We start from the raw sequence: 16,947 nt of genomic DNA on the forward strand, positions 1-16,947 counted from the left end.
ACTGACTTTGCTTCTCTGTAATTACACAAATAAAGTTGAGTGAAAGGGAAAAAAAAGTTCGCTTGGAGGAAGTCAGAGGTTTCCAAACAGCTGATTGGCTGTAGTGCTGTGCGATGTGGTGAGGAGGTTGTTGCCCTTTCATTCGCACAGTTCTAATCGGGCTCGGACGCCATTTTGGTACACCCTGACCCTGCAGAGGGGTCCTTCAGTTTTGGGTACAGTGGGGATATTAAAAGAGAGCGAACGATAAATTGCCGTTGTGACACAATCTCGGAATAAAGGTAGGGATATATTGCACACTTTATGAAAAAGAAAATTTAAATATCGTCACAAGTAACTTAGGACGTTGTGTGAAGGTCCAGGGTCCACATAGCGGTGTCAGCACCGTAACCATGGAGATATATGTGAGGGAACATTGGTTGGTTAACGTGCGCTGTTCTTTGTGTACAATGATACCTCATGCTACACAAATCAGAGCTGTGTTTCTAGATGTCAAATCTCTGGGTATCTTGGATAGAGGGATGTCCGCCTGTAATCTGCTTTATAGGTCCATATTTAAGAATAGACTGCTGTGTAAAAAAGTGGGGAGTGTAATATTGAATCGCTTGCGGCAACCAAACCTCAGTCTAGGTTGACACCTTTTGCGTCTGCATTTTTCCGTGCGTCCTTTATGTGCATCCTAAGTCCCTTTTCTCACCTAAGCGTCTCGTGAAGGCCCACAAAATTGCACACTTTAATGTGCGTTTGTGAAACACATCAAAAACGTTAAACACGCTTGCTGTGCCATTACCAGTTAATACCACCCCAAACACAGCTAGAACCACTAATTTGTCCCGTGTTTGTGCGTGTTTTCACGTGGAACCCGTGTTGCAGATTTTGCTACATGCACTATTTTTCCACAGTTGCCACGTGTGCAGGGACCCATTGAAAGGAACGCGCATTTCCACTACACTCAGGTGTGAATGGGTCCTAATGCATGTTGATGCACTTTGCCAGATTTACAGGGCTATTCACAAAAGGATGAAGAGTTTGGAGAAGACAGTAGAAGTGAACAATCTAAGACAACATAGCTGAACTGGAAACATTCCCCAATTCAGCTCACTTTCCAGTTAGCTATGTTGTCCTAGATTGTTCACTTCTTCTGCCTTCTCCAAGCTCTTCAAACTTTTGTGAATAACCCTGTCAGTGGTTTTTTTTTTCCCCAACAATAGCTCTAGGCAGATTAGCAACAACTTTGCATTGGAGAAGTGTCATTTTAAAGCCATTCATTTTCAGGAATCATTACTAGTGATAAGCCTGGCGCTTGGGCACAGCCCAGTTTGCCCGCTCAAAACCGTGACTGCCACCCCCTCTTCCCGAGGGGAGCCAACAATCACATTTTGCAAAAACCTAAAGCAACACTGTTGGTTAGCAACCTTGGTACTCCAACTATGGTGAAGCCACAAGTCCTGTCATGGTTTTATGAGTCATGTCTGGGACTGTCAGTCTTGCAATATCTCATGGGACTTGTTGTTCCGCTACAGCTGGAGTGCTAAGGTTGCTTACTCCTATGTTAAACCAAGGGTATGCAACCTTGGTACTCCAAATGTGGTGAAACCACAAGTCCCGTCATGGGTTTTATGAGCCATGTCTGGGACTGTCTTGCAATACCTTATGGGACTTGTTACGTTACAGCTGAAGTGTCAAGGTTACTTACTCCTATGCTAGACGAAGGTTCGCAACCTTGGTACTCCAACTGTGGTGAAACCACAAGTCCAGTCATTGTTTTATGAGTTGTCTGTGACTGTCAGTCTTGCAGTACCTCGTGGGACTTGTTGTATTGCTACAGCTGGAGTGCCAAGGTTGCTTACTCCTATGTTAGACCAAGGGTATGCAACCTTGGTAGTCCATCTGTGGTGAAACCACAAGTCCCATCTTGGTTTTATGAACCATATCTGTGACTGTCAGTCTTACAATACCTCATTGGACTTGTTGTTGGAGTGCCAAGGTTGCCAACCCCTATATTAGACTAAGCCCACCCTATAATAGAAGAAGAGGAATAATACATTTTCCAGTGAGTAGCAAGCTAAATCATTGCTCTCTTCAGGAGTCATGTCTGCTCCTGCTAGATTCACACCTTTGCGCCTGCATTTTCCTGTGGGAATTGTATGCAAATTTTAACGAGCACTGATGTAATAATGCACTCTTAATTGCCTCACAGCACTGTTGCCTGACAGTGCCGTTGTCAGGCAGAAGATGTGCCCTGGCTGGTTAGGATTACAGGACATTGGTAAAGCTGTCATGACCTAAGGCTCTAGTTCTGATGCAGGAGCGCTGACATGAGGATGATAATGCCATTGCTGAATTGCAAGCAGGCCAGTAAGCATTGTCATCTTACTAAAGAGAGCCATTGTAGCAAAGGTGCTTCAAGCTGGTCTGTGGTTTATCAAATGTGTTAACTTCTTTGGTTGCCCGCCACAGACATAAGATGTAAATCTGACTGGTTCTGTTACTGACTTGCACATTTTGTGGAAAATTAGGTTAGTACTGTGTTCAGTACGACTCCCCCCATTTACTCCACACAGGAGTTCATCGGTCCTCATCGTCGCAATGCTGCCCCTTTCCACCTCCAGCTTTTGCCTTCACTTAAGAAGATGAAGAGAAAGCAGTCATGTTTTTGCATGATATTTTTTAAAGTGTAAATGGTCAAAATATCACTAATATATATCTCACCAGCACTTTGTTTATAGATATTGATTTTACATCTGCTTAAACCCTTTTACTGCCACCGACGTATGGCATAAGGCGGAACACAAGTTTCAGGATGACAGCGGCTCTGTGCGTGACCAAGAGAAGGATCCTCTGTGTGCAGAACAAACACTGGAGTGATCAGCTGATCCAATGTTTGTAAAAAACTGGGGACACATAGTACTGTGTGTCCCCAGTTATGAATGAACAGGAAGTGCTTTACATCACTTCCTGTTCATTCATGAGTTTCTCAATGGGGAGAAGCACTCACTACAGAGGCTTCTACCCAATCATAACTGGATGATAGTAAATATTTTACTATCAGCAGTTTCTGAATGAATGGGAAGCCTTTGTACTGAGTGCTCTCCATTCATTTAGAACAGAGGCTGCAGAAAAAGGGATTGAGGACTCTGTGTCCTCAATTTCTTTTTCTATTTCAAAAAAGGAAATGTCAGGGGTCTATTTAGAAGCTTCCCAACAGTAAAAAAAAAAAAATCATTATAAAAAATAAAACACAACCCCCACCCTCCCCCCACACACACAGATAACATACACGTGCAACAGTGTGCACCATATTGTGGTGTACACCATGCACATGCACTGCGTTGTGTTTTTAGAACATATCGCAGTGCTTGTTTTTTTTCCTTTTTAAAATAACATTTAACTGTGGCAGCGCGTGGCAAAGCATTTTGACGCATTGCCGTTTGTTGTGATACGCTGTGTTGCAATTAAATGTACACCTGTATAATTTTATCACAACACAAACACCAGCACAGCTCACAAACAATTTTTAACATAAGTTGCTTATTTACAGTTTTGCGTTCCTTCATTTTGGTTACCGTTTCGCAAAAAGGCGCAATTTAAAACTATTTGTTATTTATTAACTTCATACAGTTTTATCTTTTAGATTTAGGCGGAAAAGTTTTTGTGTGTGTGTGTGTACTGATACTGATTTTATTGCTTTATCTATTGAATTGTGTATTTTTATCGCTTTAATATGAATTTGAGAAACATTTGCACAATTATCGCAGGGCTTACAAATTTAGTAGCACCATCTTTTTATTGTACCGGGCCTGCGGTTTCAGAAAATATATGGTTTGGGGGGTCTTTTACAAACGCTAGCAACGCAGCAGTAGAAAATCAAAACAATGTGAAAAATTGCAAAAATGGTGTGGCCAGCAGAGGTGCAAAGTGTTCCGGAGGGCTTGGCAGCGAAAGGGTTCAAAAATTTTCACGTAAAGTTTCCTTACCTTTTTGTCCCCCACTCTCCCCCCTTAAACCTATATATTTTTCTAGATCTTAAAGCCAAGGTCAGCGTCATTGTGTACATCCCTCTCTAGGCCTCTTAACCTGATATCTGCATTTGCAGTTCAGCCACATAGACTTTTTTGCAGCTGGTAGACAAATGCAGTGAATTCATCAAAACTGAGTTAGATAAAATCTGGAGTAGCTGTGCATGGCAACCAACCAGCTTCTCTCTTTCCTTTTCAAATCTAAACTGAAGATAGAAGCCGATTGGTTGCCATGCACAGCTGCTCCAGATTTTGTCTGCTCTAGTTTTGATAAATTCCCCCCATAATGTTACCAGCACACCGAGGATCCATATCATGATATTAAGCCAGAGGAAGGGTCCATGTGTGGCCTCGAAACATTGCCATTCATGTGGAAAAATGTACATCCTTCAATGTTTGGACACTGATCCTCGGTGTGCTGGTGACATGTTGTATTTCTCTGGATTTGAGCGGCACTATTCGCAGCCACTTCAGCACCCAACTCACAATGAGTATACCGGTCAGGAGTGTGGGGGTGATGCCTACAGGACTGGTAGACAGGAAACAATTTGTCTCCCCTGTGAAACGCAGATGGCAATAAAAACTTACAGGAGTTTTAACCATTCCCTACTCTAGTCATAACATTTTTTTAAAAAGGTTTTGACTTCAGATATGCTTTCAGTTAAACACTACAATAACTGAAAATACAAAATATTTCAGAAAAACAATGGTATGGCATCAATAATGCTATAAATAAAAGATTCCTTTAAACTAAAACTTTGCTCCAGTTTCTAAAAGCAGATCTTTGTTGTATAACTTTAAAAGCTGTGTGCCTTAAAGCGAACCTTCCATGAAAATGGTAGGTCTGCTTTACTGACAGCCCCCCAAATACAACATGCCACCCTCAAAAGTTCAAAATCTCCAATGCAGAAGCGTATTTCAAACAAGCTTTCAAGCGCTTGGCTTTCCTGGGAGGAAGTACTGGCAATATACACTATATTGCCAAAAGTATTGGGACACCCCTCCAAATCATTTGATTCCGTTGTTCCGTGAAATTTCCTTGCTACTAAATATTCCACAGTCAACTGTTATTGGTATTATAACAAAGTGGAAGCAACTGGGAACAACAGCAACTCAGCCATGAAGTGGTAGGCCATGTAAAATGACAGAGCGGGGTCCGTGGATGCTGAAGCGCATAGTGAGCAGAAGTCGCCAACTGTCTGCAGAGTCAATAGCTACAGACCTCCAAACTTCATGTGGCCTTCAGATTTGCACAACAACAGTACGTAGAGAGCTTCATGGAATGGGTTTCCATGGCGGTGCAGCAGCATCCAAGCCTTACATCACCAAGTGCAATGCAAAGCGTCGGATGCAGTGGTGTAAAGCACACCGTCACTGGACTCTAGAGAAGTGGAGACGTGTTCTCTGGATTGACGAATCACACTTCTCTGGGAATCCGATGGATGTGTCTGGGTTTGGCGGTTGCCAGGAGAACGGTACTTGCCTGGCTGCATTGTGCCAAGTGTAAAGTTTGGTGGAGGGGAATTATGGTGTGGGGTTGTTTTATAGGGGTTGAGCTTGGCCCCTTAGTTCCAGTGAAGGGAACTCTTCAGCATACCAAGACATTTTGGACAATTTCATGCTCCCAACTTGGGGTGGGAGAACCTGACTGGCCTGCACCTGATCTCTACCCGATAGAACGCCTTTGGGATGAATTAGAGCGGAGACTGCGAGCCAGGCCTTCTCATCCAACATCAGTACCTGACCTCACAAATCAAACATTCCCTTAGACATACTCCTAAACCTTGTGGACGCCTTCCCAGAAGAGATGAAGCTGTTATAGCTGCAAAGGGTGGGCCAACTCAATATTGAACCCTACGGACTAAGACTGGGATGCCATTAAAGTTCATGTGCGTGTAAAGGCAGGCGTCCCAATACTTTTGGCAATATAGTGTATATTTGGAGGTGGGTGCTGTCTGTAGATTTTTACTTTTGGCATGGATTGCTCAATAGACCTCCCTCCATCTGCCTCATGAAATTTTTCACCCGCAGTAAAGGGCTAAGATCCAGACCAACCTAGCTCCCATGGTCAGACCAAGTCCTGTTTGCTTTCTGTGGAGGTCAGCATTCCTGTGAAATAGTTGCATGTATAGTATAATACATTTGAGGCAAGGACATAAAGAATACTGACCATACCAGGCGTACGCTCTCAGCTGCAGATACCATTATGCTATATGGTTATGCCTGGCACATTCCCTACTTTCTAACAGGGCAGTGGAGAGTAATGGAAAATTGGCAGCTCTGCATCTGTAATCTATAGTACCTTTTGGGAAATTTGTTTAATAGTGGGGATGAATTATTTGGGGTTAAATATCGACTTGAAACTGAGTGTAAATGGCTAGCTTGAAGGCCTCTGCATTGGGAATTGGAAATGTTTGCCCAGGAAGCCCAGAAAGAGAGATAGGTGATCTGCTGAGTGCATGTGAGAGGCACCAGTAGAGCCCATACTCATATAGGCCAAGCTGGGGAGGCACAAGTAATAGTGTAATACATTTGAGGCCTAGTAAGGTTCTGTTTTTTGTGAAGGGAAGCATGGAGAGACGCCGGTTACACCAAGATGGGAGTGGGGCCCTAGAGTTTGTGAGAGCCATCTGTAGACCTTCAGCACTAGGTGCTTCTGGAGCGGCATCTGGAAAAAGTCCTGCTCTGCTTTAGCATGATCATTGTCTACAGAAGACACCCCTTGTAATTCACAGGCTATATATGCTAGGCTCTATTTGAGTTGGACACTACTGAGTCTTCTGTAGCATAGCACAGGTTGTTCTGCCTCCGGTAACACAGCAGCATTCCCTTAGTCTTCTGGAATATCTTAGCAGTTATTCAGTCTCCTGTAACACAGCATCAGTTGCTCAGTGTACTGTAACACAAAAGCATATCTCCTATAATGTTGTAGTGGTCAGTCAGTCGTTCTCCTGCGACACCAGAGCAGGCTGTCATTCTCTTGCAGTGCCGCAGCGGGCAGTCATTCTGACGATCTGCATTTCTTTTCTAGCACTGAAAACTAACGGAAAATCTGAAGGAGATCTGTATGCTAACTCTTAACCTAACCCCTTAACATTCAACTCAAACCAAAAATGTGTCCTCCTGAGTCACAGCATGCGCTATGTGTATGATAGCGCAGACAGCTCCCATTCCCTACATGCAATATTGCTTGATTTGTACAGTACCCAGTTTACTTTACAAACTTGGGACTATATTAGAGATATAAGTGACCAGGGCTCTTGCTGCTCACTGTGTTGTCCCTTCCTTTTCTCTTTAGCCATTCACTACAGATTGTGAAGCAGCCACTAAAGAAGTGAGTCGATCATCCTGATGCCCTGTTTGTAAAGTAAACCAAGCAGTGTACACAAAAAAAGGAACACTGAATTTAGGCATTGAATCATCTTCTGACATGACGTACATGTCACGTGTCTGTAGCCACAGCTTTGCTTTAATTTTCATTTTGTCCCTAACACTGAACCATTTACCTAACCTTAAAGTCTATTTCCACCTTTGCTGATGTTTTTAAAAAAACAAACGAGTGTACATAAGCAGGAGTATGCAGCTGATGTATATGAACACACAAACTTACTTTTTTTGTTAGCTTTCCTCTTCATATTCTCATGAAAATGGCTGCCTGTGTTTTGAAAGCTCTTTCTAAGCTCTCCCATTCATTAGTATTTATAGTGGCACCCCCTTCTTCCCCTGGACAGTGTATTGTGTGCAAAGGCAGTGCTGGTGTTTACTGATCGTGTTCCAATGAATAATAGGGAGGGGGAGAACTGATTTCAGCCTGATTACAATCCAACCCTGGTGTCTGACTGATTTTCCTGTGGAGAACATTTTTAGGCTTCAGGCCTAATAAAATGTTCATTAGAAAATGAGGTAATGCCTGCCATGTGAGTCATGAAAATGTGCACACATACCGTATACATAATCACTGCACCTCTACATTACCACAATAAATGCTGATCACTTACAAAGATGGAAATGGACTTGAACCCATAAAGTACATCTGTCATGAAAAACTATGGATGCTGCCTTTGCTGACCTGAAGTTAGTCCCCTTGCTGTTCTACTGATGCTTTGACTTCAGTACTTTCAGAGTCACTGACCCAAAACAATTAGAGAGATAAGAAATGTTGGCTCTTTTCTGATTCAGATTTACAGTTTGTTCCAGGTATGTGAATGACATGTAATAAAGGGAGACAGAGACAAACAACAAGCATTTTCAAAAGGAGACCAGCAATAGCAGCCCCCACACTGAAGGGTGTACTTAAAACTTGAAGGGCTATTCGCAAAAGGCAGGAGAAGTGAACAATCTAGGACAACATACGGTAGCTGAACTGGAAAGTGAGCTGAATTGGAAAATTTTTCCAAATCAGCTATTTTGGCCTAGATTGTTCACTTCTCCTGTCTTCTCCAAACTCTTCACCCTTTTGTGAATAACCCTGTTAAACTTTAGTCATGCATGCAGCCTAACACTTAACTCCCTCAATCTAACTTTGAAGCCCTACCCTAGCCGAGTTTTAATCTGAATATTAAACCTTAACTCCTAACACTAAGATAAAGTTTATGTATAGCCAGAAAAGGGTAGACTTAAAAAACCTGAATCAATTTATTTTTTGCTGTCTCTTGGTGGGGAGATTTTCCCTCACTTTGTGTCCTGAAGACACAACAGAAATTGAGACAACATCTCTACAAAATGAGAGCAAATCCACTCTTAGACAGCAGTCATTCAAACAGGTGTCCCCATTGGCTTTACCTCCTGCTTCAGTGACAGCTATGAAATTTTGGATTTCCCATAATTTCCTGTCCCACTGACTCCGGGCAACGGGACAAATACCTGACACAGTTTCTACTAATCCATACTTATTAAGCAAAAATGGTGCAATAATACTTATTGCACCATTTTCTCTTTTTTTTCTCTTTAAACCGATATTTAAAAATCATTATGCTGAATCTCTGAATGCTCCAACTATAAATTAACTATGCCTTTGAGTAAAACTCTGTTACATTCCTGTCTGGGCATGGCAGCGAGTGACAGATCATTTATTTAAAGCCAGAATTGCAATAGCGAATGCTTTAAACACCCCCTTCCACTTCCATTGAAATGCGCAGTGGTGGCCTCTGTGTATGAGTGTAAAGTGTTAACTGCTCAGTTAAAAAAAAAAAAAACTCTGAAATACTTACTTCCTCTCTGGCACTGTCCCCTTCAGTAATTCTATTCTGCCATTCAAAGTCCTTATTCTTCCAGGATGGTTGACGCCCAGCATCATTCAACCATTTTGTGTAAGTGAAGGACATCATGGGCCTGCCTCCTTAGGGGTGTCACTAAGGCACCCTGCACTCTCAAATATAATGATGCAGAGAATGGCACTGATGTGATGATGTCTGTGTCATTCTCTGGATCGTTGAGGATGCCAAGCCTTGGAGAACAGAAAGAGGTCCTTGGGGTATCACCTCTAAAAAGGTAAGTATAAAAAGCAAAAACAAAAATATTGGCTTAGCGGTATCCAGACTGGGAAGTACATAGAGTAGCAGGGGGGAGGCCATAATTTGGCTGTAAAGTTGTGGTTTCAATACGACAGCCTGCCTGAAAGGAGATAACCACTGCTGTGCTACACCATGCTTTGGTAATGCATATATGAATGTATATACTTTACTGTGGAAAAGTTTTGGGCAGGTGTGAAAAAATGCTGTAAAATAATTAAAAAATAAGTGGTAAAAGTTTATTTTTTATCAATTAACAAAATGTAACGTAAATGAACAGAAGAGAAATCCAAAACAAACCAATATTTGGTGTGACCACCCTTTGCCATCAAACCTACATCAGTTCTTCTAGGTAGACTTGCACACAGTTTTTGAAGGAACTCGGCAGGTAGGTTGTTCCAAACATCTTGGAGAACTAACCACAGATCTTCTGTGGATGTAGGCTGCCTCAAATCCTTCTGTCTCTTCATGTAATCGCAGACAGGCTCGATGATGTTGAGATCAGGGCTCTGTGGGGGCTAAACCATCACTTCTAGGACTCCTTGTTCTTCTTTACGGTGAAGATAGTTCTTAATGACATTGGCTACATGTTTGGGGTCATTGTCCTGCTGCAGAATAAATTTGGGGGCAATCATGGATAAGTGTCTGCTTGTATTTCTCTGCCAATGGAGTTGGAGATTTGGTCCTGACCAAATCTCCATCTCCATTGGCAGAAATGAAGCCCCAGACTTGCAAGGAACCTCCACCATGCTTCACTGTTGCTGCAGACACTCATTAGTGTACCGCTTTCCAGCCCTTCTGTGAACAAACTGCCTCCTGCTAGAGCCAAATATATGTCACATTTTGACTCAGTCTGGAGCGCCTGCTGCCATTTTTCTGCACCCCAGTTCCTATGTTTCTTGCATAGTTTAGTCGCTTAGCCTTGTTTCCACATCGGAGGTATGACCAGGTGCTCTGGACTGATCTAAGTTATTGTCCTGTTCCTAAACCGACAGATGGCTTGGGTATATTAAGAGTAAATGTAATTGTAGATTTCTTTCGTCTGAGAATGATGTGTGTCCATGTAAATTCTTGTGTCAGGGTTGTGACACTACAGTTGTTTTGACATCTGTATATTTCTAGTTAAAGGTGATAACATTTTAAGCCTTCAAATGAGTCTCTTCTTTTACTAATAGCTTCCATTTTATGGAGTCGTAGATGTACCAGTTTTTCTGTGCAATATTTTTATTTCTGGATGCAGATCTGTGCTGTATGTATCTGGTAACATTTTTTTCTTAAATACCATTTCAGGTTTTTTTTGTATGGCATCTAACAATGCCCGCATGTGCTGCCATTAACTGCACAAGCCGACAAACGCGTGGATGTGGAAAGTCCTTTCACCGGTAAGAATGAGAGAAATTCAAAATTCTTGCATTTATTTGTTTGAATTTACTTAGATTGTGCTAACTTGTTCTGTCAAGTTCAAGTAAAAAAAGAAATGAAACAAGCCCCATCCTAACTGCTACCCTGTGCTAGATACTCCCTGGTGCCTAAAATTAACTAGCTCTATTCCTCCACAGTCACCCTGGCAATTATACGGAATACCCAGTATTGTCAGTAATGGACATGCCAACCCCCTGTACCCCAATCCACGAGACAGCTTTAGCGAATGGTCATTAAACCAATCACATCAACTCTCCTCAAGGAATTTATAGCCTGATGTCACACTTTGTTGGAAGGCACTTAAAGTACATTTGTAGTCACAACTTTGGTTTGGGTGGAGCGGGAAGGGTTAGAACCCCTGACAAGTCTTGGTTACTGTCTCTGTCCCTGTTGAGGACATTCACCCTCTCTATTTGTCAAGGTGACCTTTGTCACCAGGACAGAAAGTTATGGGTAATCCAAAAGCAGAACGAGAGGTAAAAAGACAATTTTTCAAAGTGTACAAGTGTTCCAGTGACAACTGTCTAAGAGGGTATTTCTCTAACTTTGGGGAGGGCAGGAAGTTAAGAGAAATCTCCCCAACAAGACACAGACCGTACGCTTTTCTATTCTAATGCCAAAATGTTGTCCTTTTTCGAATAGGTACACTTTAATGTATCAATATATATTGTCTTATTTTTCCCCTTTTGGAGAATGGCAAAAACAGATACAACAGGTGCAAATCCAAATAAGCTTGTGGAACATTAAATGTTCCTGCAGCTAAGCTTTTGTGCTATCCAATGTAAGTATTTGCTAACCATTCTTAAAAGAGAACTAAAACCAAACCTTTTTTTTGGCTTTACTTCTCTTTTGGCTCACAGGATTACATTTACTAATGTCCTCCCGTGACCCAAACTCCACAAATAGTGGGCTACTGCCTGCTTTATGCTGACAGCGCAGAGCTGCACTGCAGCATGGAAGGATCCTGAGAGTATTGTTGGGATTCACCCCGCTGCCTGATTGACGGCTGCCTCTCTATAGACACAGCAAACTGTGCCCGCCCCCTCCCCTGTCTGTCCCTTCAATGAGCGCTGGAGAAACAAAGAGGGGAGGGTGGAACCCCTGCAGGAAGCGGTGACTCACAGTCACTACTTTCAGCAGTAAGAAGGCCGTGAGCTGAGCGATCAGCATTTACATGATCACTCTCGGTGTATAGAGTCGGCGGGTTACACTGTAGTGTCCCACACTAGGCTCTAAGTATTGAGAAGACTATATTTTACTCTCCCAATACCTCTTTGTCGTAGGGCAGTAAGGATCTGATATCCACCTGAATTGATTGCAATGCCTCTAGTGATTTTGCTTGCATATAGTGACCCTGTGCCTATTTATACAAAAGGAAAGAAACATTTTGGATTTATCTAGGTTTAGTTACAAGTAATCCTATACGGTGGCTTCATACCTGGGATAAAGGAAAGCTCCAGTATCTGCCCTCATTTGTACTACTGTGAAATTTGCGACGTTGTAGACACAGTGAGGATACTACAGTGATTCATTATTTGTTTAATTATTACTAACCCCACTGTGACAGTGTTTTTGCCTTGTGATAAGTGTCATAGGTGCAAGGTTTTGGAGAGTTGCCTGCACATGCCATACCCTGAGGGCTAGTTCACACCAGCCCAAGGGGTCAATGGCACCGCAACCACGCCCTCCGGCCGCAGTGGGATTGCCCGCACCGGAACGCGCGGCACATCAGTGCCTGCATTCCGGTCCGGTGCAATCAGAAAGAATTGTGCATGCAGCATGGCACTGAAGTACCACGTGCTCCGGTGCGGGCGATCCCACTGTGACCGGAGGGCGTGGCTGTAGTGTCATTGACTTCAATGCATCACCACTCCCCCTCCCGCCCCAAAACAAAGTGAGCATGCCGGAATGCGATCCAGTGCGTTCCGGCACCAATCCGGCCAGGAACGCACTGGGGCTGGTGTGAACTAGCCTTGAAGGGTTTTTTTAAAGATGTTTTTTTATTGAATTTTTCACAAATATAATACAAAACAACACCAAAAAGAAAACCAATATACATTATTGTTTTAGACACCATGTATAACAAGGCACTGTATCAAATAAAGCAAATAGTATCAGAGAAAGAAACAATCAGCATCAACGGGAAACAGGTCACCAACCAGATATCAGGGTATATCAACTGTGGTATTGGTAGATGCTAGCCATGGGCCCCATATAAAAGCTGTGGGTTACCCCTCTGTTAATAAGTCAACTTTTACATACTGTGTTTCCCTGAAAACACTTTTATATTATATTTTTTTGGGCTCAAAAAAACACACTAGGTCTTATTTTCAGGGTAGGTCTTTTTTTTTTAATGTACAACAATACAAAGTTAATGCAAATCCAAATCAAATAATCCAAAATGGCAAAATTAAAAATAGGGTGATCAGGGCAATCAGGTGTGCCGTACCTTTCCAAGGCCAATTTGGTAACCAGAATGGGCGATGCGTGCTTTCACTATCGATTCCTCTCAGGCAGAGTGCATTTGGTATCACTCCGCCTGTGCCAGGAGTCGGCACTATAGAGGAAACATCTGCTTATGTGGCTCTGCTCTGCTGATGCCTCGCTTCCTCTAGGGCTGACTTTGTTGGCACCACTGATCGTCTCCCGTGGCTCTTGAAGTTCCCCCTTATACCACCACCGGCCTTGGCAATGGTCACAACTAGGTCTTATTTTTGGGGTAGGTCTTATATTTTAGCAATTCCCAAAAAGAGTACTAGGTCTTATTTTCGAGGGAAACACGGTAGACAAAGATTGATTTGCCAAACCTTTCCAGCAGCCGAGGGAAGGAGGCTCAACCACTCCAGGATAAAAAGATTGCTTTTTTAGCATTAAAAAGGAGAAAAAGAAGGAGACATTTAGACCATACCCTGAAAGTTTGGTGTATTTTAGAAGGATCGTGCAGCATGTCAAAGAGGGAGCTTGACAAGCTAAAATACCATCTGGGAACGCTATGTTGTGGTCTGTGCAGGGGGAGCCTATCTGGGCTTACTGCAATTAACACTTATTATAGCATGCATATTTCATATGCGAGGAAGCATTGGTTATAGCTACAAAAGTATATAGGAGCTGCTTTCCATGTTTGTCTTTTTTTAACCATTCTGCCTATGGTGTGTCTTTAACAGTTACTGCAACAAAGATACAGCAGCTCTAGGTTGTGGTCTGTCTAGGCTGACAGTTACAAATGACCCCCTCTGAAGCTGCCTCTTACATGCTTACTGTATATGTACTATGATGAGTCTCAAATATGAATTCTCATTCGATAGTTTTGCTGTTGTTAACATGAGAATGAAAACACTGATGTTAAAGATGAGTATCTTTGCAGATTTCCACATGGACGACCGGAGATTCTGAAAAAATGGGTTATGAATATGAGGCGTGATACATTTAAACCTTCCTCTACAGCAGTGCTGTGTTCAGATCACTTTGAAGAGTTCTGTTTTGACCGAACTGGTCAGACGATTCGACTGAGGGTAGATGCTGTGCCAACGTTTTTTTTCTTTCCTGGGATATCAAGAAAGGTAGTTACTGTACTTACAGTAAATGGTACTTGTATTTATTACTCTTCTGCCAGAAAATGCCAATGGCCTCTGCATATGATATGTACATATTGTAGGGTAGTCTAATGTCTACAGCTTCAGAATGCTCTCAGAAGTCTAACTACATTCTACTTACGGTTACAGACAATGCTATTTGTAAGTGTATTTAAGCTCAAGAACAAAAATGTAATATAGTGTAGCTTACTAGTAGGGATGCACCGATACCAAGTACAGTACTCGGTACAAGTACAAGTACAGATACTTTTCCAGCTGTCATTTGTAAGGAGCACACGGAGCTCTTGGGATTTGTTTATCTCTGTTTTAATGTATGATTTTGTTGTTATAAATATAAATAAAGGAATGCACCGATACCAGTTTTGCAAGTACAAGTACTGATACTTGGCCAAGTACTTACAAGTACGAGTACTGATACATTTATGTTTATTGTCATGTGACAGTTTTTCTAAAACAATATCGACTAATGATTTCAGGACTGTGGTGGAGCACCAGAGCCAGGTCCCAGCTGCAACCGCTGTATCACTTGTAGTTCTCATGAAAATGCCAAGTATCGGCATTGGTACTCGAAAAGTATCAGTGCATCCCTACTTACTAGGCCTTAGATGCGCCACCCACTTACACCCGGGTACTGGAAGTTTGTTATGGGCTATGGAATACTCCCCCCCTTTCCTCATCTGCATAACATGGGGGGGTGGGTAAGGGGTTGAATGCTCTGTAGCTCACAGAGGAGAACTATGATAACACTGCAGAGAACACAGAAATGTTCAAGCTCACTGACCGGACCAGCAGGTAATTTTTGCACTTCTCAACAGAAATAACAAAATGCTTTCAATTGTTTATTTAACAGACCAAAAGAGAGCAAATAAGAGACATTAAAAGTTGGGGTTTACATACACTTTAATATTTATTTTCTTATTACTTGCAGGATAGAAAGACACAGAACCCAGCTCCAGTGTTTGAGGATTGCTATGAGCAGTTTTCTTTCCCACCTACCTCAGTCCCAGAACAGATAGCCACACAAAACGTGGTTGAAAAACGGGTTACATTGGAGCACGACTATTGTATTATGGACAGCCCAAAGGCTCTGAAAAAACGGCTCGATGAAGCTTTAAGCACCCTTCACAATGTGAAAAGGAGACTGAAGATCACCCAACAAAAGTTCAGGAGGCTAAAATTCAAAGTACAGTCTCTTGATCTATCTGAAGATCCTGTGTAAGGGAAAACAGACTTTAAGATACTTTTGTACAGAATCGTGTATGTCAAAGTGCGTATACATTCATACGTATTCCTTAGTCAGACAATGTACATACAGAGTTTTATACTTGGAAGCCTTATTTGTGTAAGTGAGATTTCTTGAATATTCAAATGGAGAATATGAAGAAAGTGTACAGTAAGTGAGTGCAGTGATGGGCTTGGGGGGCCGCACCCATGGAGCCGCATCGTAACCAACTGCAAAATTTTCATTCCAATGTTGTTACCATTTGCTTAGAAAAAATAAATCTGCCTATACATGGGCTTAATGGGCCACCCACCTTTTTTTCTATCTTATCTGACGACAGCCGAATCAGTTTTGTTTATCCAGAATGAGGGCCCAACCTGTGAAATGTGGGCATCTTGTGTAAGTGTGGCTTTTACAAGAAATAGTAATAGAGATCTCTACAAGACCAGAGTCTCAAAATTCAGGTGTTTTTTAGAAAGTGGAAGTGATGGATTTTGGAAGATAAAATAATTTTTTTTTTAATTTTATAACTGTGTTGTCTTATAGTTCCACGTTATTAATATTGTCTGGGCTTGGCATTTTATCTGGAGTGTCAAGGGGTCAGAAGTCACCTCAAGCCTGATAGTTGCTGACTTTTAACTGACTGAGGTGAAGAAGTTAACAGGACAGCAACTGCCAGAATTCAAGTGACCTCTGGCCTTCTGATTGCCTCAGCAATGGCAACTTTCAAAGTTTCTCCCTGACATAATATATATTTTTCTCGCCATTTAACATTCAGACCAAGCCGTCAGGCAAAACTAAAGGTTACAGAAATTGGCACAAACCATATAACACTGTTGGGCATGCTTACTTTTTTACATCTGTAAAAAAATAAGTCAAGGCAACTGGACTTGCTGTATTTTTCTTGAAGATGTTTCACTGGTCATCCAACCAGCTTCACAATTCTGAATGACTTGTACAAAAAAATTGGGAAAAAAGTCATTCAGAATTGAGAAAGCTGGTTGGATGACCAGTGAAACGTCTTCAAGAAAAATACAGCAAGTCCAGTTGCCTTGACTTCGTTTTTACAGATACACCATGACCTGGATGAATGAGAACCTTCACAGACTTACTTTTTTTTACAGTTTAAACCTTTTTTCCAAAAATGAAAAACTATTGCTGTTACTGCTTAAAGAATATTA

The 16,947-nt window shown here is 42.0% G+C and overlaps 1 protein-coding gene across 1 annotated transcript; it reads left to right on the top strand.

Moving 5' to 3' along the window:
* Positions 1–134: 134 nt before the first annotated feature.
* On the top strand, positions 135–15,789 carry LOC108783782 (THAP domain-containing protein 2-like). The gene is made up of 4 exons (XM_018552431.1): positions 135–281; positions 10,820–10,911; positions 14,316–14,511; positions 15,473–15,789. The coding sequence occupies exons 2-4, from the start codon at positions 10,844–10,846 to the stop codon at positions 15,761–15,763; spliced, it is 555 nt and encodes a 184-aa protein (XP_018407933.1). The 5' UTR covers positions 135–281; positions 10,820–10,843; the 3' UTR covers positions 15,764–15,789.
* The last annotated feature ends 1,158 nt before the right edge of the window (positions 15,790–16,947 follow it).

This window comes from Nanorana parkeri, unplaced genomic scaffold (genome assembly GCF_000935625.1).
Source record: "Nanorana parkeri isolate BGI_ZX_2015 unplaced genomic scaffold, ASM93562v1 scaffold88, whole genome shotgun sequence".
Classification (NCBI taxonomy): Eukaryota; Metazoa; Chordata; class Amphibia; order Anura; family Dicroglossidae; genus Nanorana; species Nanorana parkeri.